This window comes from Calidris pugnax, unplaced genomic scaffold (genome assembly GCF_001431845.1).
Source record: "Calidris pugnax isolate Ruff unplaced genomic scaffold, ASM143184v1 scaffold435, whole genome shotgun sequence".
Taxonomy (NCBI): domain Eukaryota; kingdom Metazoa; phylum Chordata; class Aves; order Charadriiformes; family Scolopacidae; genus Calidris; species Calidris pugnax.
Window position 1 is genome coordinate 2,953,327 of NW_015091240.1, and position 20,044 is coordinate 2,973,370.

General features: G+C 41.1%; 1 protein-coding gene across 14 annotated transcripts in view; it reads right to left on the bottom strand.

Annotated features, from left to right (window-relative positions):
- Positions 1-20,044, bottom strand: part of BRSK2 (BR serine/threonine kinase 2) — a 325,870-nt gene that overhangs the window by 33,213 nt on the left and 272,613 nt on the right. For 9 of the 14 annotated variants that reach the window (XM_014960001.1, XM_014960010.1, XM_014960004.1 and 6 more), the window contains exons 12-16: positions 18,041-18,191; positions 14,503-14,568; positions 10,590-10,613; positions 4,745-4,805; positions 229-436 (exon numbers count right to left, since the gene is read on the bottom strand). In XM_014960001.1, coding sequence (XP_014815487.1) covers positions 229-436; positions 4,745-4,805; positions 10,590-10,613; positions 14,503-14,568; positions 18,041-18,191 — 510 coding nt within the window. The remainder of the gene's footprint in view (positions 1-228; positions 437-4,744; positions 4,806-10,589; positions 10,614-14,502; positions 14,569-18,040; positions 18,192-20,044) is intronic. The other 5 variants (XM_014960011.1, XM_014960006.1, XM_014960013.1 and 2 more) reach the window with 2 other exon arrangements.

The following is a 20,044-nucleotide window of genomic DNA, read 5'->3' on the forward strand; positions in this document are numbered from 1 at the left end:
TAGAGTGTGAAGAGGGCTTAGGAGATGCTGTAAGAGCAGGTGCAGTGGCATGACAGAGCCTGCTCCCATGTGCCGTGAGTCAGGGCTGGCTGACACTATCACTCTCATTGTCAGTACCAATATTCAGCCCTCAGCACATGAAATTTGCAGAGCCACAGAGAGATATCAACTTGCTGCTGAATGTCTGCCCAGGTAAGAAGCACCCTGGACGTCTGGGTGACTACTCACCTTGCAATTTCCGGCGATGGAAGCGAGGAGACCCCAGGAAACTATTCTTGATAGAGTTGAGCCGTGTCCTCCATGGCATTCCTCCAATGCTGGGGCTGGATGGTGGTGTTGGGTTGGGTGTGCCTGCTGGGCTCTCCTTTGGCGTATGGACAGGTGTCCCCTTGGGGGTAGGGAGGGGACTTCCCCTTGGAGAGGGGTGAGGGGTGACCTGTATGATGGGGATAGATTTGGTGCTTGGGTCAGTACTAGAAGGGAGCAATCTAACAGGAGACATAGGGTTGGTCTGCACTTTAGGAACAGCCAGCTGTGGGTTAAAGCCGGCAGCAGGTGAGCGGCCCTGAGCATTCTGCACAGGAGTGTTCTGGGAAGAGGGGGCGCTGGTATTGCTGGTAGGGAGTGGGTTGGATTTAGTAGACTGGAGTGGTTTTTCGGCCAATTTGCTCTTGGATGGCAAAGTCTGCGTCTTTGGGTTGGGCTGAAGTGCTGGCTTTGGTTGGAGTACATGTCCAGGCCTGGAGGCGTTCCTACAAGCATCAGGGTCCAAGGAGACTTGGGGTCGGGGAGAGAAAGGGAGGTCGGAGGTCTGAGGGGGGATGAAGAACTTTCTGATAGGCTACGAGACAGACACAGAGTGTCCATGCACATCAAAAACAGTGAAATACGCATAGAGCGGGCGAGCAGAGAAAGGAAAGTCAGAATAAAATCCATCCGAGTCACAAAGATGCACCATGTCACAAGGAGACACAAGAGATGGAGGTGAAGGGGTAGTGGGGGGGAAGGGATTTTGCAAAGAAACAAAAACAAACAAACAAACAAAAAACAAAAAAAAGACATGCAGTTAGCTGGGAACACAGCATAATCAACAACAGCAGCAGCGGCAGCAGCAAGAACAACAGTGTCATAACAGGCTTCATCATATTAACCAACCACGTGTCAGCAAAGGAAAACAACAGAAAGAAAAGTAAAACAAAGGAAAAGTAAATAAAAAATAATAATAATAAAACAAAACAAAACGAAAGAAAGTAACCAAGAAAAAAGAAGAGAGAAATGCCATCTCTCTGGGATTGTTCTGATTGCCCTGCAGTGAGAGAAGCACGATGCTGTAGGGAGGTGAGGAAGGGGAAGAAGAACCACTCAAGCCACAGACAAATTGAGATGTGCCAAGAATGGGACCACCTCTATCAGCTCCAAGTGGCCATACGCAAACCCAGCAGAGAGATGAAACTTAAAACAGGTGTGTGATACATACGGGGTGGTAGGCGATACACACAGGTTACTGCACACACCAGTCAGAACCTCTTTCCATCCTCTTTACCCCTGACTCTGGCTAATGCACACCCCAGCTGCAGCCGCTCATTTTGGAAAGAGGGGGAAAAGGGAGAGTGATCCCACATGGGCATCCGCTCTCCTCCCCTGGCCTGGAAGGTTAAACCGCTCAGCATTCTCTTGGAGGCTTCAGAGCACACACCACCACGAGAAAAAAATGAACTCGGGTTGGTGTTTGATTTGTAAACAGCTACAACAAGAACTTCAGAGAGGCATGGCAAATGTGTTTATCTGGGAAGAGATGATACTTCCCATCAGACTTTATGCTTCTCTTGCAACATCCCTCATCAAAGGACAGCTTGATAATCGGAATTTCTGTCATAAAGTCCCAGCAATATTTGCCATTAAGTCCCAATTCTATGAAGGGGGTGGGGAGAGCCATTGTTTTGTAAGACACAGTTTAAAAAGAAAAAGATAACAAACTTTGTAACACACTTCATAATCCATCAGTGAGTTATCAAAATGGGATTATGAATTTTTTTGCCCAAAAAAGAACATTTACACATTAGAGGCATTTTGGGAAACCATTCATATGTCAACAGCAAACAGCAATACACAGACTTGGGAGGATAGAAGCCTTTTAAAGGGATATCACCAAGCTAAAAAATCACATTTAAAACAAAATGAATGTCCTTACAAAACATTGCTGTTAAAACCTTAGATTACAAGTACTGGCAGAACTATAAAAAGAGAAATCACTGCTCAAGATATTTAGCTTTGGTCTGCACTCAGATTATAATTTCTATAAATAATTACTTATTACAAATTATTTATGACCATTATTATTATTATTATCCATTTATAATAACTAAAAGCTGTAATCAAGCACTGTCCAGACATCGCACGTACATGTAACCATTCTTCAAATCTCAGTCCCTGGTAAGCACACTCACTACTGAGCTTACTTTCTGGGTTTGGTGGATTAGTACAATGTTGCCATATTCAAAAAATGCAGAAATATACTTAAGACGTAATTCATAAAATTGTTTGCATCAAAGTTTTGTAATTACTTTAAAGAACTTAGGGTTAGGCAACCAAAATGAAAAGAAAATCACTACATCAAAACATTCATATTATAATTAGGATCGTAAAGTTAAACTAAAGTCTGCCATGTTGGTAAATTCTGATCACTAATGGGAAAGGAAGGGGAAAAGATGAGGAAAGTGGTCAATTTATGGAAGTCACTATCATCATCTGGCTATTAGCCATTTGCAAATGACACCAATGGATGAAAGTTGTTGATTGTAAATGTCTCCTTGCAATTTTTGTATCTTATGTATATGATGGTTTGATAAACAAATTTGAAAGAAAATCAAATTTAGCTCCCACTTTAGCCATTACGAATCTGAAAGGGCACTCTTAATTACCACATTTTTAATAATGAAATAAAGAGCAAGACTAGGTCTATATTTCAGCTGGTGCAATGGGGAACACCATTAGTAAGATCTTGTGAGATTTAGGACATCTCAGTTGCTGTCAAATTCAATTCCTCATAGAACTGAACCTAAGCAGCGCATATAGTGAAATGCGTATTTGCTTTTTAAAGTATGTCCTCATTCAATATTCTAAGGTGCTGTTAGAAGCACAGGTAAGGATGTTTAAAAAAATATGATTTTTATTCCAACATTTCCTTTTAAGCCTCAAATTTGACCTGCCTTAATATTGTTATGATCTGTTGAAAATGCTGAATCCCTTTGAAGACTATTTAATCAACTGCCTATTAAGTAATAATGGTAAGATAGAGCAACTATGGAACAGAACTTGTCATCCTTATTCTTTGATGTAGCCCTTCTGAGATGTCAGAAATTGATCCCAAGAGATCAATTAATGAGATCAAGATTTAGGCTTGCTGAACGGGATGCTTATTTTGCGCACAAAACTGCTTCCGTGGTCTTTTTTACTACATTTTGCAGTGGCATAAGAGTTCTCAGACCTCTGCTTTGTTCCGCTGGCATCCAGGAGTCCTGGTGCAGAAACAAGGAAATGGATCTTCACTGGTTCCTGGCATATTAAAGACGCAGAGGAGACCACAAACATTTATGCCAATTGCAAAATGGGTAACAATTGATAGGAAGCCAGAATGCGTTTCAGAAAATAGTTCAATCAAGCAAGGAATTGGAAGCTTTATTAGCCTATAAAGTTACACTCAACAGTGTGTCTCTATGTATAACAACTACACACAATGATATTGGGGAATTATTATTTTAAATTCTTTGAATACTGATGTTATCTTCATATACCTAAGGAATAGATCCATAGGTGTATCCGTGCCCTAACACATGGAATCTATCCATTTCCGATGGGGGATGGCATCTTTGCATGAAATCATTAAAAGCACGTAAAAATCCTCCAAAGACTCTGGGCCAGACAATTAGGTAACATGGATCGCCACAGCCCTACAGCGGAGGCTTAGACTTTTGTAAGGACTGCAGTCCTGAAGTGATAAGCTGATCTTGTCAGACACCAGGAATACTCTTAGATGCTTTCATCCCTAAAGAAGTTACCAAGGAGAGGGAGGCCTCTGTCATTGCACTTAGAAACTGTAATAACTTTGCATCAGATGTACTATCAAGCATATTTTGTACCAGCTGAGTATCAGGATTAGTAAAGTATCCGTATTTAGTTGACTGTATATTGACTAAGGGCATGTGAATGTTCCTTATCTATAGGTATAGTCTTTTCTCATCCTAATTAGTCAACTTCTTACATTCCTTTTAAATTTCCTAGCCCTCAAATTTGTATAATTTATTTTCTCTGACTTTCTAATACAAGCTATTCCAAGGCAAACAGAATCAAGCTGGTTGTAACGGGCATGGTCTGGTGCTCTGCTGTGACCTGATTGAAAGTACCTGTGAAATGGTTCCTGATATTTGGTCTGAAACCACGCTGTACACAGACTTCAGCTGGCTATGGCAGTGTTTAGTCATAGCAACGTTATCATGTGCTCATGAGACTGAAAAAGGGCAGGGGCACAGTGAGATCCCCGCTAACAGTGCAGGAACATGTATGAGAAATTCTCTGCTTGCACTTGTAAATAACATTTCCCTCACCACCCATGAAAATTTACAAGCTGCCAAGGAAAAACAAAACATCCCAGCTAAGAGCCACAGCTCTGCAGCAACAGATGTCGAAAAGCATCAAGCATGTGTGAGTGAATTGGACCAACAGATCTTGAAGCAGCACCACTTACCCTTGGACTGCTGAGAGGACTGGTGGAGAGCCCAGATGATGCTCCGCTGATTGACCGAGACCTGAATGGACACAATAAGAAAAACGGCCCTCAGAAAACTTGGACAAGTAATAACCCTGAACACCAGCCACCACAGGCACAGGCATGAAGTGAGGAGGAGGAGGGAGGCTGTCACTGGAAAAGCACATGACTCTTTCCTTCCACTGCCGTCACATTTTTCAGTTGTCCCACCCTCAAACCAAAGAAACGCTGTTGCTCAGGGAGGATACTATATTCCCTTTTCATTGAAGAGTTGCTACCTTCTTTTTGATCATCAAGCACACAGAAGCTACTACCTCTGATATGTGCAAGCTGAACTGCTGAATTCAAAAAGGATTGTCAAGACATTCATTTTGGTGCTAAGGATTCTCTTCTGCACAGTGCTGGTGGACACAGAATGAGACGTTCTCTGTCACGAGCAACATGGAAAAGCACCATGTGTACAAGGCACAAAGGTAGGGGATTCTTCCACATATGAAGAAAAAAACCAAGTCTCCATGACCCAGCCACACAATCATTTCCTATGTGACAACTTCCCATTGAAATCAAAGCTCACATTGGCTTAAACCTTTCCAGCTTCTCACTGATACATTTCACATCTCTGCTCTCCAGAAAGACTTCCTGCTGTTAAACAAGCCAGATCTTCTCTATGGATAACGAGTTCTATTGTTAATGACTTTACTAATATCAAGGTAACAGCCCAGGTGCCCTTTAAAAGAGGCCAGTCAAGGGAGAATAAACTGTCCTTCTATTTGCTGACAAGGTCACCTATACTGTAATGCTCTTATGCTCTCCAGCAAAGGTCACCTATGAAAAATGTCAGCTGCAGATAATAAAACATACAGATATGCTGCACTAAACATGCTGAAAAGACAGACAGGCCAAATGCACAAACATTTCAGCAGCAGAAGTTTCCAGGAGGAGGGCTGCCCATCAGGAAAAAAAAACTTTCCGTGTGACTGTAAATGAGTAAGCCCCAGAGGCAGCTGCTTTCTACCCTTCATATCTAGAAAGAAACATGTCTTGAAGACTGAAACATCTTATAGGAGAGGACTTGCCTAAGAACCTAGTTGTTCAACAACCATCATGCAACATGTCAATATAGCAAACCTACCAATGTTTCACCTATAGTAAGAGCCATGAAAGCAATCACTTGCCTTCAGGTAACAGACATGAAAAGGTGAAAACCTGTAGATGCCTGGAAAACAGAATGCATGTGTGTATGTGTATACATAGGTGTCTATATGTGTGTGTATACATATATATATTTAAAATTGATATAGGTCAGATAGCTAATTTCAGCTTATACATAAGATAATATAAAACAAATTTAGACCATAAACTGTCCCAGTTTATTCTCTTTTACTGTTACAGAAGAATAAAACAAAAAAAAAATCAGGTTTTGAAATGGTCATCTAGACATATATTAATAAATAAATTTGAGTTGTAGAACTACTAAAATGTGAACTGCAAAAGAGGAAATATTTCCGATGAAAGAGTAAGCTACAACTGAACACAATGGCAGGACCTGTTCTCTGTATTTGTATCCTCTGCAGAAACTACTCACTGATGGTTTCTTTGTATCTCATTGTAGTTTGTCTGTCACAGTTAAGTAGGTGAAACCCAGAAATCCAATCTCAGCATGCTTTTTTGCCAGATTAAATCCAAATTTGCACCATGAAAATGTGGGGCACTCATCCTATGCAGAAACTCCCCACTTAGGTTTTCCCTTGTACCCTGCTGCAGTCTGCCCATCACGGTACAGCAGTCAAAAACTAGCAGCTCAGTCTTGACATTCTTTTGCACTAGATTAAACCTAAATTTGTACCATTAATATCTGGGGCACTCATCAAAGTTTTCGCAAAGTAATTTTAAGGGGAGAACTGTCTGCTCCACTTTTGAAAGGCTATTTTATGTGCCTCTCCTATAACTGAAGTAGCTGAGCGCAACACAGATGTCGTGCATATGGGAAGCCATTTAGTTAAAATCTTCCTTGTATGAGTCATCAGGAAAAGCTTCTTCCAAACCATAAATTACAAGAGGAACCTACAGATTATCTTGGACAAATGTGGAAGACATTTAGGAGCCCAGAGATGCAGTTAAACACCTACTTAGGAGTTGAACTCCCACTAGGAGCTGTTCCCACCAACACTTAACTGTGGTGGAAAAGTCCTCTCTGACACTCACCTGAATTCCAGGATACTTGATTTAAAGTTCCAATCTGCTATCTCCTCTTTGCAATCAGGTGTTTCCAACAGTCCTGAATTCTCCCCTCCCAACCCCATTGCCTCCTATTTTTTTACAAAAATGATCATACACATGGAGGGCAAAAACACGGCAGGCCCCACCTCCCAACTCCCAGTTCCTTATTGGAAGCAATATTTGAAAAAGACTTGTTGTGTATTGTGTTTTCATCCAGCCTAGGAGCCTGAGGTAGGGGACAGAAGAGAGAGTTAGTGTGAAATCCTCCTGGAAATGCATTCAGTATCCACATGATTGCTACTGAACAAGCTTTATTTCTGCTGCTGATTTACATGCAAAATATGTAAGAAGTAAAGTAGGCCCTACAGCAGGTTTTAGTTTGTCCACACTGGACATTGTATAGAGGAGCAGTGGAAAAGAGTTTAAAGAGTCCTGGGTTAATTTTAAGTGCTGGGGTGAAAAGAGAGCTGTACATTTTCAAAACTTCTCCCCTTTACAAGAGAGTGCTGGTATGGGATACGACACCCAGACTGAGGAGATCTTCCTTGCATCTTCTTCAATTTAACAACTCTCCCATAATTTACCTTCACAAATGGGACATAGTTCCCAAGCTGGCTATAAAATCTCAGTACAGTGGCAGGTTCTATACTCCAGTACAAAAATGCTAACAAGCAAAAATGACAGATTTGTCCCTCCCATCAAGATCATCTTAGCTGGGAAATGCTAGAATTCAGGTTTAAACAAACAACTACACATGTACTGCTCCTGTATCTCAGAGTCAGGTGGACAGAACTGGGACAGAGCGAAAAGAAAGTAATGAAAACGTTGCATTATGCTGTAATGAAATAACAGAGAATTTACATTTTTATCCCTCTCACCAGAAAATGAAAGTATGAAGCCCTACAGGCAGCACATTAGTATGGCAGATCCTGGATGATCTTATGTGTGGGAAGCAGAGAAAAATACGACATCATCTTATCTCTATGGCTATGAACTAAGTTTACTTAGTGGGAACTATCTATTAGTGAGTAACCTCCTAGAAGTCTCTACAGGCATTAAATGTCATTGTAAGTATTAAATCTGTAATTATTCCAATAACTTAATACTAAATGCAACAATATAGGAAACTATGAACTTGTCTGTGACTCATTTTGCTCTGTGTTTTGCATTGCTGTATGCTTGGGCACTAGCTCAATGGAGGCCATCAAAAAGTTGTTGAAAATACAAGCAGAAAAAAGGTAATGTAGTTGCTCAGATAAAGAGCATTCCCTCAAACACAACTTCCAGATTTAAAGACACAAGAAGAGATTCCACTTCTTCCAAAGTGACATAGTTGTTTTGCCAAGCCTGGTAGGAGAAATTACAAAAGCAAACCTAAGGGGCCTAAGACGCAAGGTTTAGGAGGGAGAAGATGTAGAGGGCAAGAGGAGCACTGAGACCATTGCAAGCTATTCCTCCCATCTCATAGATTCACAATAATCTGGAGACATCTGAGCTATGAAAGAGAAGCCAAGGACTGAAACAAAATGTGCATGTGTGGGCTGTAGTTTGTAGATGTAATGATTTTATACCTTATTCAATCTATCTGATACTTCAAAGTATCAAAGGCCCCTTGTTTTAAAGTAATTTTTCACTCATTTTAGCCAGCTGCTATTAAAGAGGAAGCCATGTGAAGCCCAATTCATGTTAGACCAGTGGTGTCTTACTGGTGAAACTGAGGAGCTGGAATCCAGTTTCCAGCTGGTTTCAGAGAACTGCAGAATTTCTTGAGAGCTAAGAGGTAAAGGGCCAAAGTCTCACACTGCTGAGGTGTAGGCAGAGAGAGATACAAGAAGGAAAAGCACAGCTGCCCTGGTAACCACACTACACATATAGCACATGCACAGAGCACCTCTATACAGCCCTTCACTCAGATTAATTTTGAAGAGCTCTAAACAGTGCATCTGCTAGTACACACCAGTAGAGTGTAAAGGCTTCACAGCCAGCATTACACATTTGGGTCAGATTTGGCATTTGCTTCTTCTTTGAATGATCATCTCAGAAGTTTTTCTTACAGGCAGTTTGGTACCTTGTTGCAGTCCCAGCAGAACTTGCTTTCATAGCACAGTTTTACCAGGGTGCTGAATACAGCCTCGTAGCTGGTCAAGCTGGAGCCATGCTTCAAAGAAGGGGAGCCTGCAGCATGCATGCAGCGTGCAGAAATGCATCAGACTTGTGTCCATGGGTGAAATGCCTTAAAAATTTTGAATTGGTTTGGTTCCATGTGTAGTTTTGAAAGTCAATCCCAAAACATCCAGCTAACCTCTTATTTGCCTCAATTACAAATTGGGTGGAATTTGATACTTCTCTTTGCTTGCTCAATCAAATAAACCCTAAAAATTCTAAACTGTATTTCAGCATATGAGACCCCTGAAAATGACCTGAATTAATATCAATAGGTCAGCAGTCAGCCATTGTGTATTACGACATTTTATCGCTATTACTCTTGGGTGTCCAAAGGATATAAACTGTGCTACCTTGCTCCCTGATCTAGGGAATATGAATAGAATAACTTTGATGCTTCTCTATCTTACAGTCCCAACCGTGCTAATAATACTAAGTATAACGCCTCTTACTGGGAATGCTTGAGTTTAAGTCAAGGTCTACTCATGGTAATAACCGCTTGTAAGACGAAGCCTTACAAAGAGTTCAGCGAAAGGACTGCAGGTTGTTGGTAACACACCTCTTCTTCCTTTCAGTGCACACAGAGGGTGATGTTAAACAGCACTACCTTCCTTAATTGGCCAATTATACTAAAGTTCCATTTATAAATGGTTTAGAAAGAATTAATAAATAGTAAAGCATGCAATAAACATGAGAAGTAAATGTTAGTGGTGCTAATTAGCTTTCTCAATACGTGCCCTCTCAATAAGCTTTTGCTGTAGTCTGTAGTGATCTATTACAATGTTTTTATTAAATCATTTATTAATAAAATATTCTCCTTCTGTTAAGTATTTATAAATGGAACTTTAATTTGAAGTGTGACTGCATTCCTAGTTGTACCTATACCCTCTTTATTTAAAATAAAGAGCTTTGAAGATGTATCTGTCTCTAGGGCCATCTGTTCACCTCTTAAGAAAACACACACTAAAAAGAAAGGGAATACCCAGCATTTTTTTAATAACATGGATAGGATTCAGCTTTATCTTAAAAAAAAAAAAAAGAAGAAAAAATGATAAATTAGGATCAAAATTAACTGTAGGTTACCAAACGGATACAAAAAGCACTAAACAGAGAAGGGGGTCTCATTCTCAGAAGGTCTCCTGGTACCTGCACAGTGTCTGAGGATAGTTCTCTGTGCCCACAGACATTGAAACGTAGAGACAAACAAGAGAACAAAAGAGAACCCGAAAGTAAATTATATGGAGTCTGACTCCAACATAAAAGCACACAAACACACACAAAAGCACCAAAAATGCTTCTTCCCACATCTCTCTCTCCCTGCTGTAAAGCCTCAATCACTGAAGTATATCAGCCTATATTATATTTGTCAAGTGCAAATGAAAAGTTTCTCTACAAGATACAACAGGTCCCGCAACAGGAATAATCCAAAACTAGAGCTTACCCCAACGGATCAGCACTCGCCATCCTCGGAAAGGGAAAATGAAGAGAGAGGGAGAGAGAAAGAAAGAGAGAGGGATGTGGAGGCAGGTGGAGAGAAGAGTAGGAAAAGCAGAGTGAAATACTGTTCCGAGAACTGAACGGTCATAATTATTGCCATCGGTGCCTACATCTTCAGAGACCAGGAACACTAGGGGGACAGTTTCATTTACCAGAAAACAACTTTTGTCCTGCTCACAATATTGCAGACACATCCAACTTTGGCACTGGGGAATACGGAGAGGGACATACTAAGGCTGTAAAAAAAAAATTCCCAGCCAAATCCCAATTAAAGCCGTCAGCAGAGCAATGGGGTTCATACTTCATGCTGCATTTCTTTTCTGCCTCTTACATAAGGCACAGTTATATCAGACTGTTATCAAGGAAATTTTTCTTTTTGTCCCCAGTTTGCTCAGTGTAGTGTCCCTCTGTCCCCCAAGCTGGCCTGGTAAAGAAGTACTTTTTTTGCCACGAATGAACTGTGAAACGTATTGGTTATTAAAGCATGCATTTCTGAGCCAGCTTGGGAGCCCAGGGTACAAGATTGTAGCTCAAGCTGTGAATCTGCTTTGTTACTGGCTTATTAGTCATGATGGTCTCACATTCAGGAATTCAGATCAGCTAGAACATACCAGCTCAGCAACCCGACACTTATCTCTGTGGATGCCATCTTGTGCTCCAGGATCTCATTTTTCATTTAAAATAAATTCAGTCTCTGGGTCTTAAAGGTTGCAAAGAAAATCTTTCAAATGCGAATGGAGAATAAATCAATGCTGTGCTGAAAAGAGTCTGAAACAGCAGCTCTAAAAGCAGAATGAATCTCTGGCACGATGACTTTGAAGCCTAGTGACAATCAAAAACTTCAGTATTCTTAATTTTTCACTACTAACCAAAGCATTCAAAATCAAAAAGAATAGTCAGGTTATTAAGTTTTCAGGGGTGCAGGTAAGCAAACTCAATAAAAAAGAAATTAGATTAGAAATAAAAAAAAATAATCTGGTGTGTTATTAAGCCAAATTATTTTCAAGTTGTATGTAGTGCTTTTTTTCCTCTCTGTCTCTTTCTCTCTCTCATTCCTCCATTTTCAATAACAGGCTCCCAAGCTGCCAGAGCTACCTCTGGCTGGGTGAAGAAAATCCATTCTCCACAAGACGGTCACCAACAGAAATGCCAAATTTAATATATGCCCAGTAGATTTCACAGTTTACTGCTCAGTGCAACTAGCCATGCTTCCGGTTACATCAACATTGCAAATGCTGGGTGGGCAACACAAGGCAGTTTGGAGAGAAGTTAAAATTAAAACAGTTAGAAAAGAAAGAAAAAGCTTGTGCTTTGCATTGATAGAGAAGTGGAAAGAAGCATTACAATAAGTTCTTTTTCATGTGTTTGAGTGACACTCCATTTGTATTTCAGCCTGGAGTGCAAATTTGTGTAAGATCTAATTCTATAATTTATATACAAATACATATATATGTATATATTTGGGGACAAATGCTGTCCTTAATTGTACCCATACAAACCTATCTACAGTGATGTAACTGAGAAGAGCAAATTGACACCCATTGTATATTTATACAGAAAATACACCCATATTCACACATGCAGAATATTAACATGTAAATAGAATGGGTGCAAGAAGGTTGATTAATTTTTCTTTCAAGTCATTTTCCCAACAGGGAAGGCACTGAAGAGGTTAACAAAGAGAATGGAAAGCAAATTGACAATAGGAAAAAGGAAGAGGGAAATGAGGTTTAAAAAAAATGAACAATCCCAGGACACAATAGACCCAGAAGCGCAGACATGTGCATTCCCTACAATACTGAAGCAAGTGAACTACGGAGCTGCAGCAACCCAGATACAGGAGAAGAGAAGCACTGAAAGAGGGGGTGAAAGAGAAAGTCAGAAAGAAAGAAAAAGAAAAAGAAAGGAACAGTGGCCTCAGCTACTAAGACAACCATGTGCATCTAGAGGGAAGGGACCCTTAAAGATGCAGTATTCCTTTAAAAAAGACATCATAAAGTTGGATAATTAAACACTGGCCAAAAATTTAATGGCCACCATGATTATCTGGCTCCATTTTGCTGGGGTTCTCTTTGCTGTCTATCCCTTTCTTTCATGTGGCTGTTTGCAGATCCAGAATCCAGGCCATCTCGTTTTCCCACCACTGAGGTCCTCATCCTAACTCTTAGAAGTGGGAGGGCAGTTAAGACCACAGCAAATGTGGTCCTCCAATAAATTTGACTGGTCCTTCAGTGAAAAGGACCCTAGGTGATCCTCATGCAGTGCCCTAACCTTCTCCTTCTGTGCTCTGAAAAATATTACCTTTGAAAGGGAACATGAAATCCCCCAGTGGTTACTGAAGGGTCACTTCCTCTGTACCTAAAACAGCTGTAGCAGCTGCTAGAGAAGGATAGAGGGACAACGAATGGTGCTGGGAATATCTGCTTAAAGATTCTTCTCCTGCCACAGATAAAATTTCTGCACTTCTCTTACTGGATCTGACTTGCAATTTCTGTGGAAAAGCTCATCTTTAGAGTCGTTTCAGACTAGCTTTTAATGCAAGAAGTGCCATATGTTCAAGAACAGAACTCACATATAGGGAGAATCAGAGAAAGGAACATAAATTTCCATGTCTATGGTAACAGCCCAGGAAAGCCCAGCCACTAAAGACTGTACAGCCACTACTTCTTCATGGCTGTTCAACGCTTGTTCCTATTTTGGCATCTTAAAGAGGGTGCTTTACACACCACGTGAGGCTCTCTCCTGCAGATGCACAATGTTCTTCATTGTGGTGGGTTCAGGACTTGAAATACTGCCCACAAAGGACTGACTCAGTCTGCAAAAGGCCAAAGCAGGGGCTGTCCCTCACATATCCTGAGGCTTAAAGGCCACATTTATCTTTAAATAGAAAGGTTTCTATTAAAAGGGGAAACGGAAAGAAGAATGGTTTGCCAAGTCCATAAGTTCCTTTAAGGAACTCACTGCTTCCCCCTTTTTGAATCGTATGGAACACTCCTAACCTTTGGGTAAGCTAAGTGTTTGTCCAAATGTATAATGATCACATTTTGATGAAGTGGGACATCCATTGGAATGTCAGCTATTAACACTAGAGAAAAATTCTCTTCCTCGGAGACCAAAATTTTAGGAACACCATGTCCACTCACAACCTTCCCAAAAGTTTAAAGTTTATTTTTTTTGTTCATGGACCCACATAAGTCCACTGAGACTCCCTAAATCTGGTGTCCTGCATGTCTTCCATTATGGCCCTATTCACAGTTGGGAGTTACCCTTTTTGTTACTCTTCACCATCTGTCACTTGAACTGCTAGATTAGAATCACCATCCTAAAACTCTTCTCTTTGATCATCTTTCCCTCTTGTGTTCTCTGGTGCAGCCAGGGTAGTCTTAAGGAGCTTGTCTCTTCCTTACAGGCACTTAATATTTTGCTCTGTCAGACAGAATTTCCAAAGTTTCCTACTATTGCTGTCACTGGCTCAGTTGTGCCACTGTTTCTAGCGCTGGGAGTGAAACACTCTGGGCTTTCCTAGTGTTTTATATTCCAATTTTTCCCAAAGCAGTCTTAGCAAATGCATCTCCTACCCTAGGCATCCTCACTCAGGGCAGAACTGAACCAGGAGTAGCAGTAGGATGAAATTTTAGTGGGGAGAACGTTGGTACAGTCACAGGCTGCATTAGGGGTAGCCTCAAATGAATGGTACTGTACAAAAATATATGTGGTGTGGGGCTGTAAATATCCCACCCTCTTTATTTCTCTCTAAAGAGAGAACAGCCATGTCCCCACATGGAGAAGGTAAGTACTGCATCTTTAAGGTCTCAGCAGTGAGGTAGAGGAGAGGAACATATTGTCAGTGTTTATACCTTTCTTCTTTGTTGAATTTGGGATTGGCTTCAGAGATATCCAGGCTTTTACTGAACATTGTTTTACTATGGCAGGAACAAAGCGAGAAAACAGAGTTACTAGTGTGGACATTTATACAAGAGAGTCACCTGAAGCAATGCTGGATACCCAGCCCCCCAACCCATCCTCCCCTTATTTAAGCAATGCTCTGAAAAACCTTTCTTTTACTTTCCAACTATGGCTCAAGCCTACACAGTGCTGAAGTTCATTATCTTCCCCTGACTTCTGAGGTCTAAGACGACTTCCCCCATACATACTTGTAAACCCTACTCCCCTTTATCTAATTGAAAACCCAGGTATCATCTACTGTGTCCAGGGAAAATAGAACATGCCTGAAGGCACAAATTGCAATGCACTCATTACTCAGACTTTTCTAGAAGACCTCAACACTAAGCACAATCTGGGAAAAGGTTAAAATCAGACCACAGAGCCTCTCAGAGGAACAGTAATCCATTTTGTATTCTAATTTGTAGGGTCCATTACCACTTACTCCCAACTCTCTTCCCTATACTCAGTGTATAGAGAAATGCCCTTCTTTACCATCTTGGGTCCGAATCCCCGAAGCTTAGAAGAAAAACTCCCTGTGCTTTGCTAAAGGGGCAGCTCTCTGTAATACGTTTCACTGGTAACATGCTTCAGTGTTTCACAGAACACTGCTTCCTAATGTTAGCTGATCTTTCATGCAAGCTATCCACTTCAATAACCAGAAGAAAATGAATAGTTAATGAAGCCCATTTTAGAACAGCTTTTGGACTTTCACAGCAGAGCTGCTGAAAATTTCTGGCATATCTCCGAGGGATTCTAGCTCCCATGGAATTCTTCCTAGTCTGTGTGATTCTGGCACAAGGGACAAATTAGCTCATGAGATTCTAAGCTCAGAACCTACCTCTTCTCTTTTGACATTTCAATGAAACACCAGATAGTCTGAGAGGTGTGGATATCACAAAAGCAGAAGCAATTAAGAAGTAATTATGAACCCTTTTAGTTGACAACGAGCAGGGAAAACGAAGAATTAACAAAACTTAGTCACCAGTTTTAAGGTCGCTGGTGTTTGTGCATACAAACTTTGCCATATATGAAGACCAAATGGAGAACACTCGGAGAGGCCAGCACAAGCATTTCAAGAAGTCAGTAAGTTTTTGTGCTGAGTTCTCCTCTGTTATCCAAAACTAAGTCACTGAAGGTCTGTGTTTTTCACTTAATACTTTCTCAGCTTGTAGGGTTGAAGGTCGTCAAGTTTCAAATCTCAATGGAAAGATACGCCCTTGAACAAGCTAAGACCTCACATGGTTACCAGAACCATAGTTCATGACACAGACACGTAAACCAGAGTTATAACATAATTCCCCTGTATGCAAGCAAACATCTGTTTACTACTGGGAAAGAGGAAAATAGGACTAAATCACAAAACATATAGGTGTATTCTGGCCACTGGTTAGAAGAGTATCTCTGCCAGCTCAAGAAAGAAGCAATGGCTCTGTGTCTCTGGATGTTTACACAAGTCATCTGTGTCTAAATAGGAGACCTGTTTCCATGGTCCACCTCCATGTCTTCCTACTATTGTAGCATTGAACAGTCATCTGTTGAGACCAAATAATGTAATTCTTAAAAAAAGCATCCGCTTCTGGGATCTAAGCCCTACTGCTGTAAAATCCACTGCCAGTGGGTCATTTCATGGAATATAGCATGCCACTAGCCGTTAAAAATCCCCCACTCTTGGTGGATGGCCCTTGTCATTTTGTTACTGACTGTTCTGACAGATGGTGCCCCATCAGCAATGCATCGTCCCCAGACAACCCGCATGCAGTGGTGTTCATTAATGAAGCCAGTTCACATTATAAACAACTGTGCTGCCAGCAACACAAAATGTGCTGTTGTCATCTGTGGATGTGGATGGTATGAAATATGGAAGCTCACACATGGAGTAAAATAACATCTTCCCTTTAACCCCTTCCAAACAAGCACTATACCAAGCCCATCATCATCAATCACAGTGTTATTACATCCCTTTCTCCACCCTTAATCACACCTTTATGTCCAGCCCTGAGCTGTGATATGCATTGCCCTGTACCTCTTTTGTGCCTGGAAGGTTTCACTTCCTCCTTCAGTCACAGCCCTTCTTTACTGGTATGTAGCCTGGATATGTCCCTGAACTCCTCACACCATTTGACTTCATTTGTTTCCTCATGTGCAGAAATGAGTGAGACATTAAAAAGCAAAAGAAATACTTTGGATAGCAAGACACAGCTTTGCGTGTTCAGACTTTTGAATCCAAAGTCAAAGCTGAGAGCTGGAAGAGAAGGTTTCAGCTCTCAGAAAATTTCGTGCTCGTTCTACCACCTCCTGTTTGTTCCACACAGTTGGATGCCTACTGTAAACAGCTGCAGAGTACTGCGACTCACAGGCAGCCTTGGAGTGGGGGAAAGTGATCCACCTCTGTCTGGCTCTGGGAGCTTCATGGCCCATGCATCTACCAGGTACCAGATTAAACACTGTAAGCTGAATAAAGAGTGAGCAACTGTTTGTCAGTGTTGTGTTCATCTTTATCACTTTGAGGCCTGTGAAGAACACTGAGCACACCCTGTCCTGAACGCTTACTTCCTTCACCCAGACCTCACATCAAAGCAAACCACATATTCAAGACAGGTTTCCAACCTACACTACAGTGAAAAATCTTTATGGCAGTGTATCTCACACATCCACCCTGAAATAAGTGCTAGCAGATTCTGGAAATCACTGCTTTTTCCTCACTGTAGATAGAACTGTAATGGTAAACCTTTCCAGCAATTCTAGGGGCCTCTGGACATGAAATTATTTCATGTTCTTCACCCAGTTTTCAGTCAGGAAGGGACTTTCTGGGCACAGCAGACTCTTTTTGAGCAGATCTTAACAGCTGAATGAAAAAATCATGTCATAAAGCTGAAACAGAAGTTACAGTATCATCAGCATACATTTCAGTGAAGTTCTTTCATATTGGGGTGGGGTGAGGGTGGGGTTCATCTCATTTAACTTCAGGTGCCCAAACGCTAGGCGCCTAATCCAAGACAGTGGATCTAGATTCCTGTTGTAGGCTATGGAGATAGAGAGGAACAACCAGAGAGTTATTATCCCATCTAAGATTGTCAGAACAGAGGACATATATCTGAGACCTTCCAAAGCTCTCATCAGTCCCCATTGCCTACAGTGACAGCCTGTATCACAAGTTTAGACTGAACGCCTATGTTCTCAACAATTAAAAGATGAGATGAATCTTGCACAGAGGATGTAGAGGTTTCCTGAGCAATAGCTGCAAGTGAACAGAACCCTTAAGCCGCGGGTAGGACTTCTGGTCCTGTGTGTGTAAGTGCTGCTGGCTGGCAGATCATGTTGCAAGTGTGCTTGGAAATTGTAATGAGTGCTGGTGTGAACAGAAAAGCTCCATAGCTGCTTTGTATGTATAACATAAAAGTGGGTAGCAAACCCAGACAGGCAGGACTCCTGGGTAAAGGAGAGACCCACCTCTGTCCATGTTGTGCCATTTCAATAGCTCTGCGAGCAGGGACTGGGGAGCCGCCATCTGTAACACTGAGGACCTCCATCGACTTCCTTTCTGGCCGCCGCTTCCCATGCCTGTTCAGCATTGGGGAGTCCACACGCTTCCTGGGGGGATCTTTATGAAAAGAAAATGCTGTCAGCTGAATTCGGCTGTGACTTACCTCAGACAGGTTGGTTAAATCCTCTCTCAACAATCTCACTCTCACACCTCCCCTGCAGAGACACGTATCTTTGTGATGGAGATGAACATTTGCAGCCTCTCCCTTCTTCCAAATTTGCAAACATAAGAGAAAACTTGTAATCCATCTACAGAGAGAAGGAGCGCTGCTACTGCCCTGAATGTACAAGGACTGTAAAACAGAGGTACAACTATAGCATAGCTTGCAGAAATTACCTTACAAAGCTGATCACAGTAATAACAAGATGACAGCATGGGCTATAGCACAAGCCGTTAGGCAGAGTATAAGCCATCTAGGGATCCTGTACCTGTACTCAGGTTGCTAGAGCCTGCCTTCCATGTCCCTGCTAGCTAGATTAAATGTGACACAGAGACATGAGTACACTCTCAAGTCAGAATTGCATTCTCCTCTGAATGCATACATTTTTTTTTGCATCTTTAAGATTAGATTTCAGGTTTTCCCCGCTGCTTTATGTTTTCCCTCCTTCAGCATTACAAATTAAACATACTCTTCTACTTGAGACGAATCTCCAACAAGAGCTACTAAAATTTATCTCAGAAGTCATCACACAGCTTTTACTGGTATAGTAACTGAAGTGCTTTACACTTTTTATTGTGTAACATTTCAATGAGGTATTGAAGTGCTACTTTCACTTTGCAGAGTGAAAACTGAGGTATAAGAATGAGATATTTAAAGGCAATTCATTCCTAAAGGTGCTGAGAAACATTTACTGATGTTCTGAGGAGGACCTAAATTGCTCTGAAAAGAGTCTGTAGATACCAAACTGCAGAACGTGCTCTTAGGTGACTAAGTAACCATACACACCTCCACGGTGAAGTAGGGAACCAAATGCAGACCTGCTGAAAAGTTTTATCACTTGGCATCTCTCATAGCATTGAAACAGTAAAAAGAAGGAAGGCAGAAAAAAGATAGAGAAGCATTTTCTTCTCTTTGGTTGGGCTATTTCAGTTCCCTGCCTCTATTTATAGACACATTTTTAATTTCAGTGGAGGATGACGACTAGTAAAAAAAGGCAGCCTTCACCCCTGCAGTTAGAAAGAAGCTCACAGTGCCCAGCCCCTAAGGCTTCTTCCTCTTCCTTTGTAAACCCAGCAATATTCCATTTGACAATTCTACCTCTACTACCTAGTCTGATGGTATTATTTTTATTATCCTGCCCTCCTCATGCCCCCCATCTACTTGCTTGTTCTCTGTCTCACATCATGTTTTTTAGAACAAGATCCCTTTAAGGCAGGGCTTATTCTTGAAACAATGAGCATGAACAAAGATGGCTTAAATGCAAATAGGCTAGTGATAACAGCTGACCCCATTACTGTATAACCCAAAAATTCTTTGTATTAATAGAAATAATTTCCCTGTTAAAATTTAATTAGAATAAAAACCAGTTGTATCTCAATCTATTTCAAACTATGTCCAGTAATAAAAAGGTAGTAGAAAATACTAGTGGGGTAATGACCTCCAAATTAGGAAAAATATATAGTGTGTAAAGTGAAGAGAAAAACAAAGGGAGATAAATCTAACAAAGCAGTTATACTGGGTGACTTCAGCTGCACACGTTAAGTGGCCAAAAGTAAGCTGGGGCAAGGTTTAGACATTTCTAACTCCAGTTTCTTGAAAAAAGTTCAAAGAATGAGAATGGATTCATCCCACAGGGCAACTGCTGGTATCAGAAGTGTGACTAGAGCCGAGTAACACACATAATGACGATGTAATTACGTTTGGTATCAACAACTGAGACTTGATACAAATTTTGCAGGGGGATATCAGA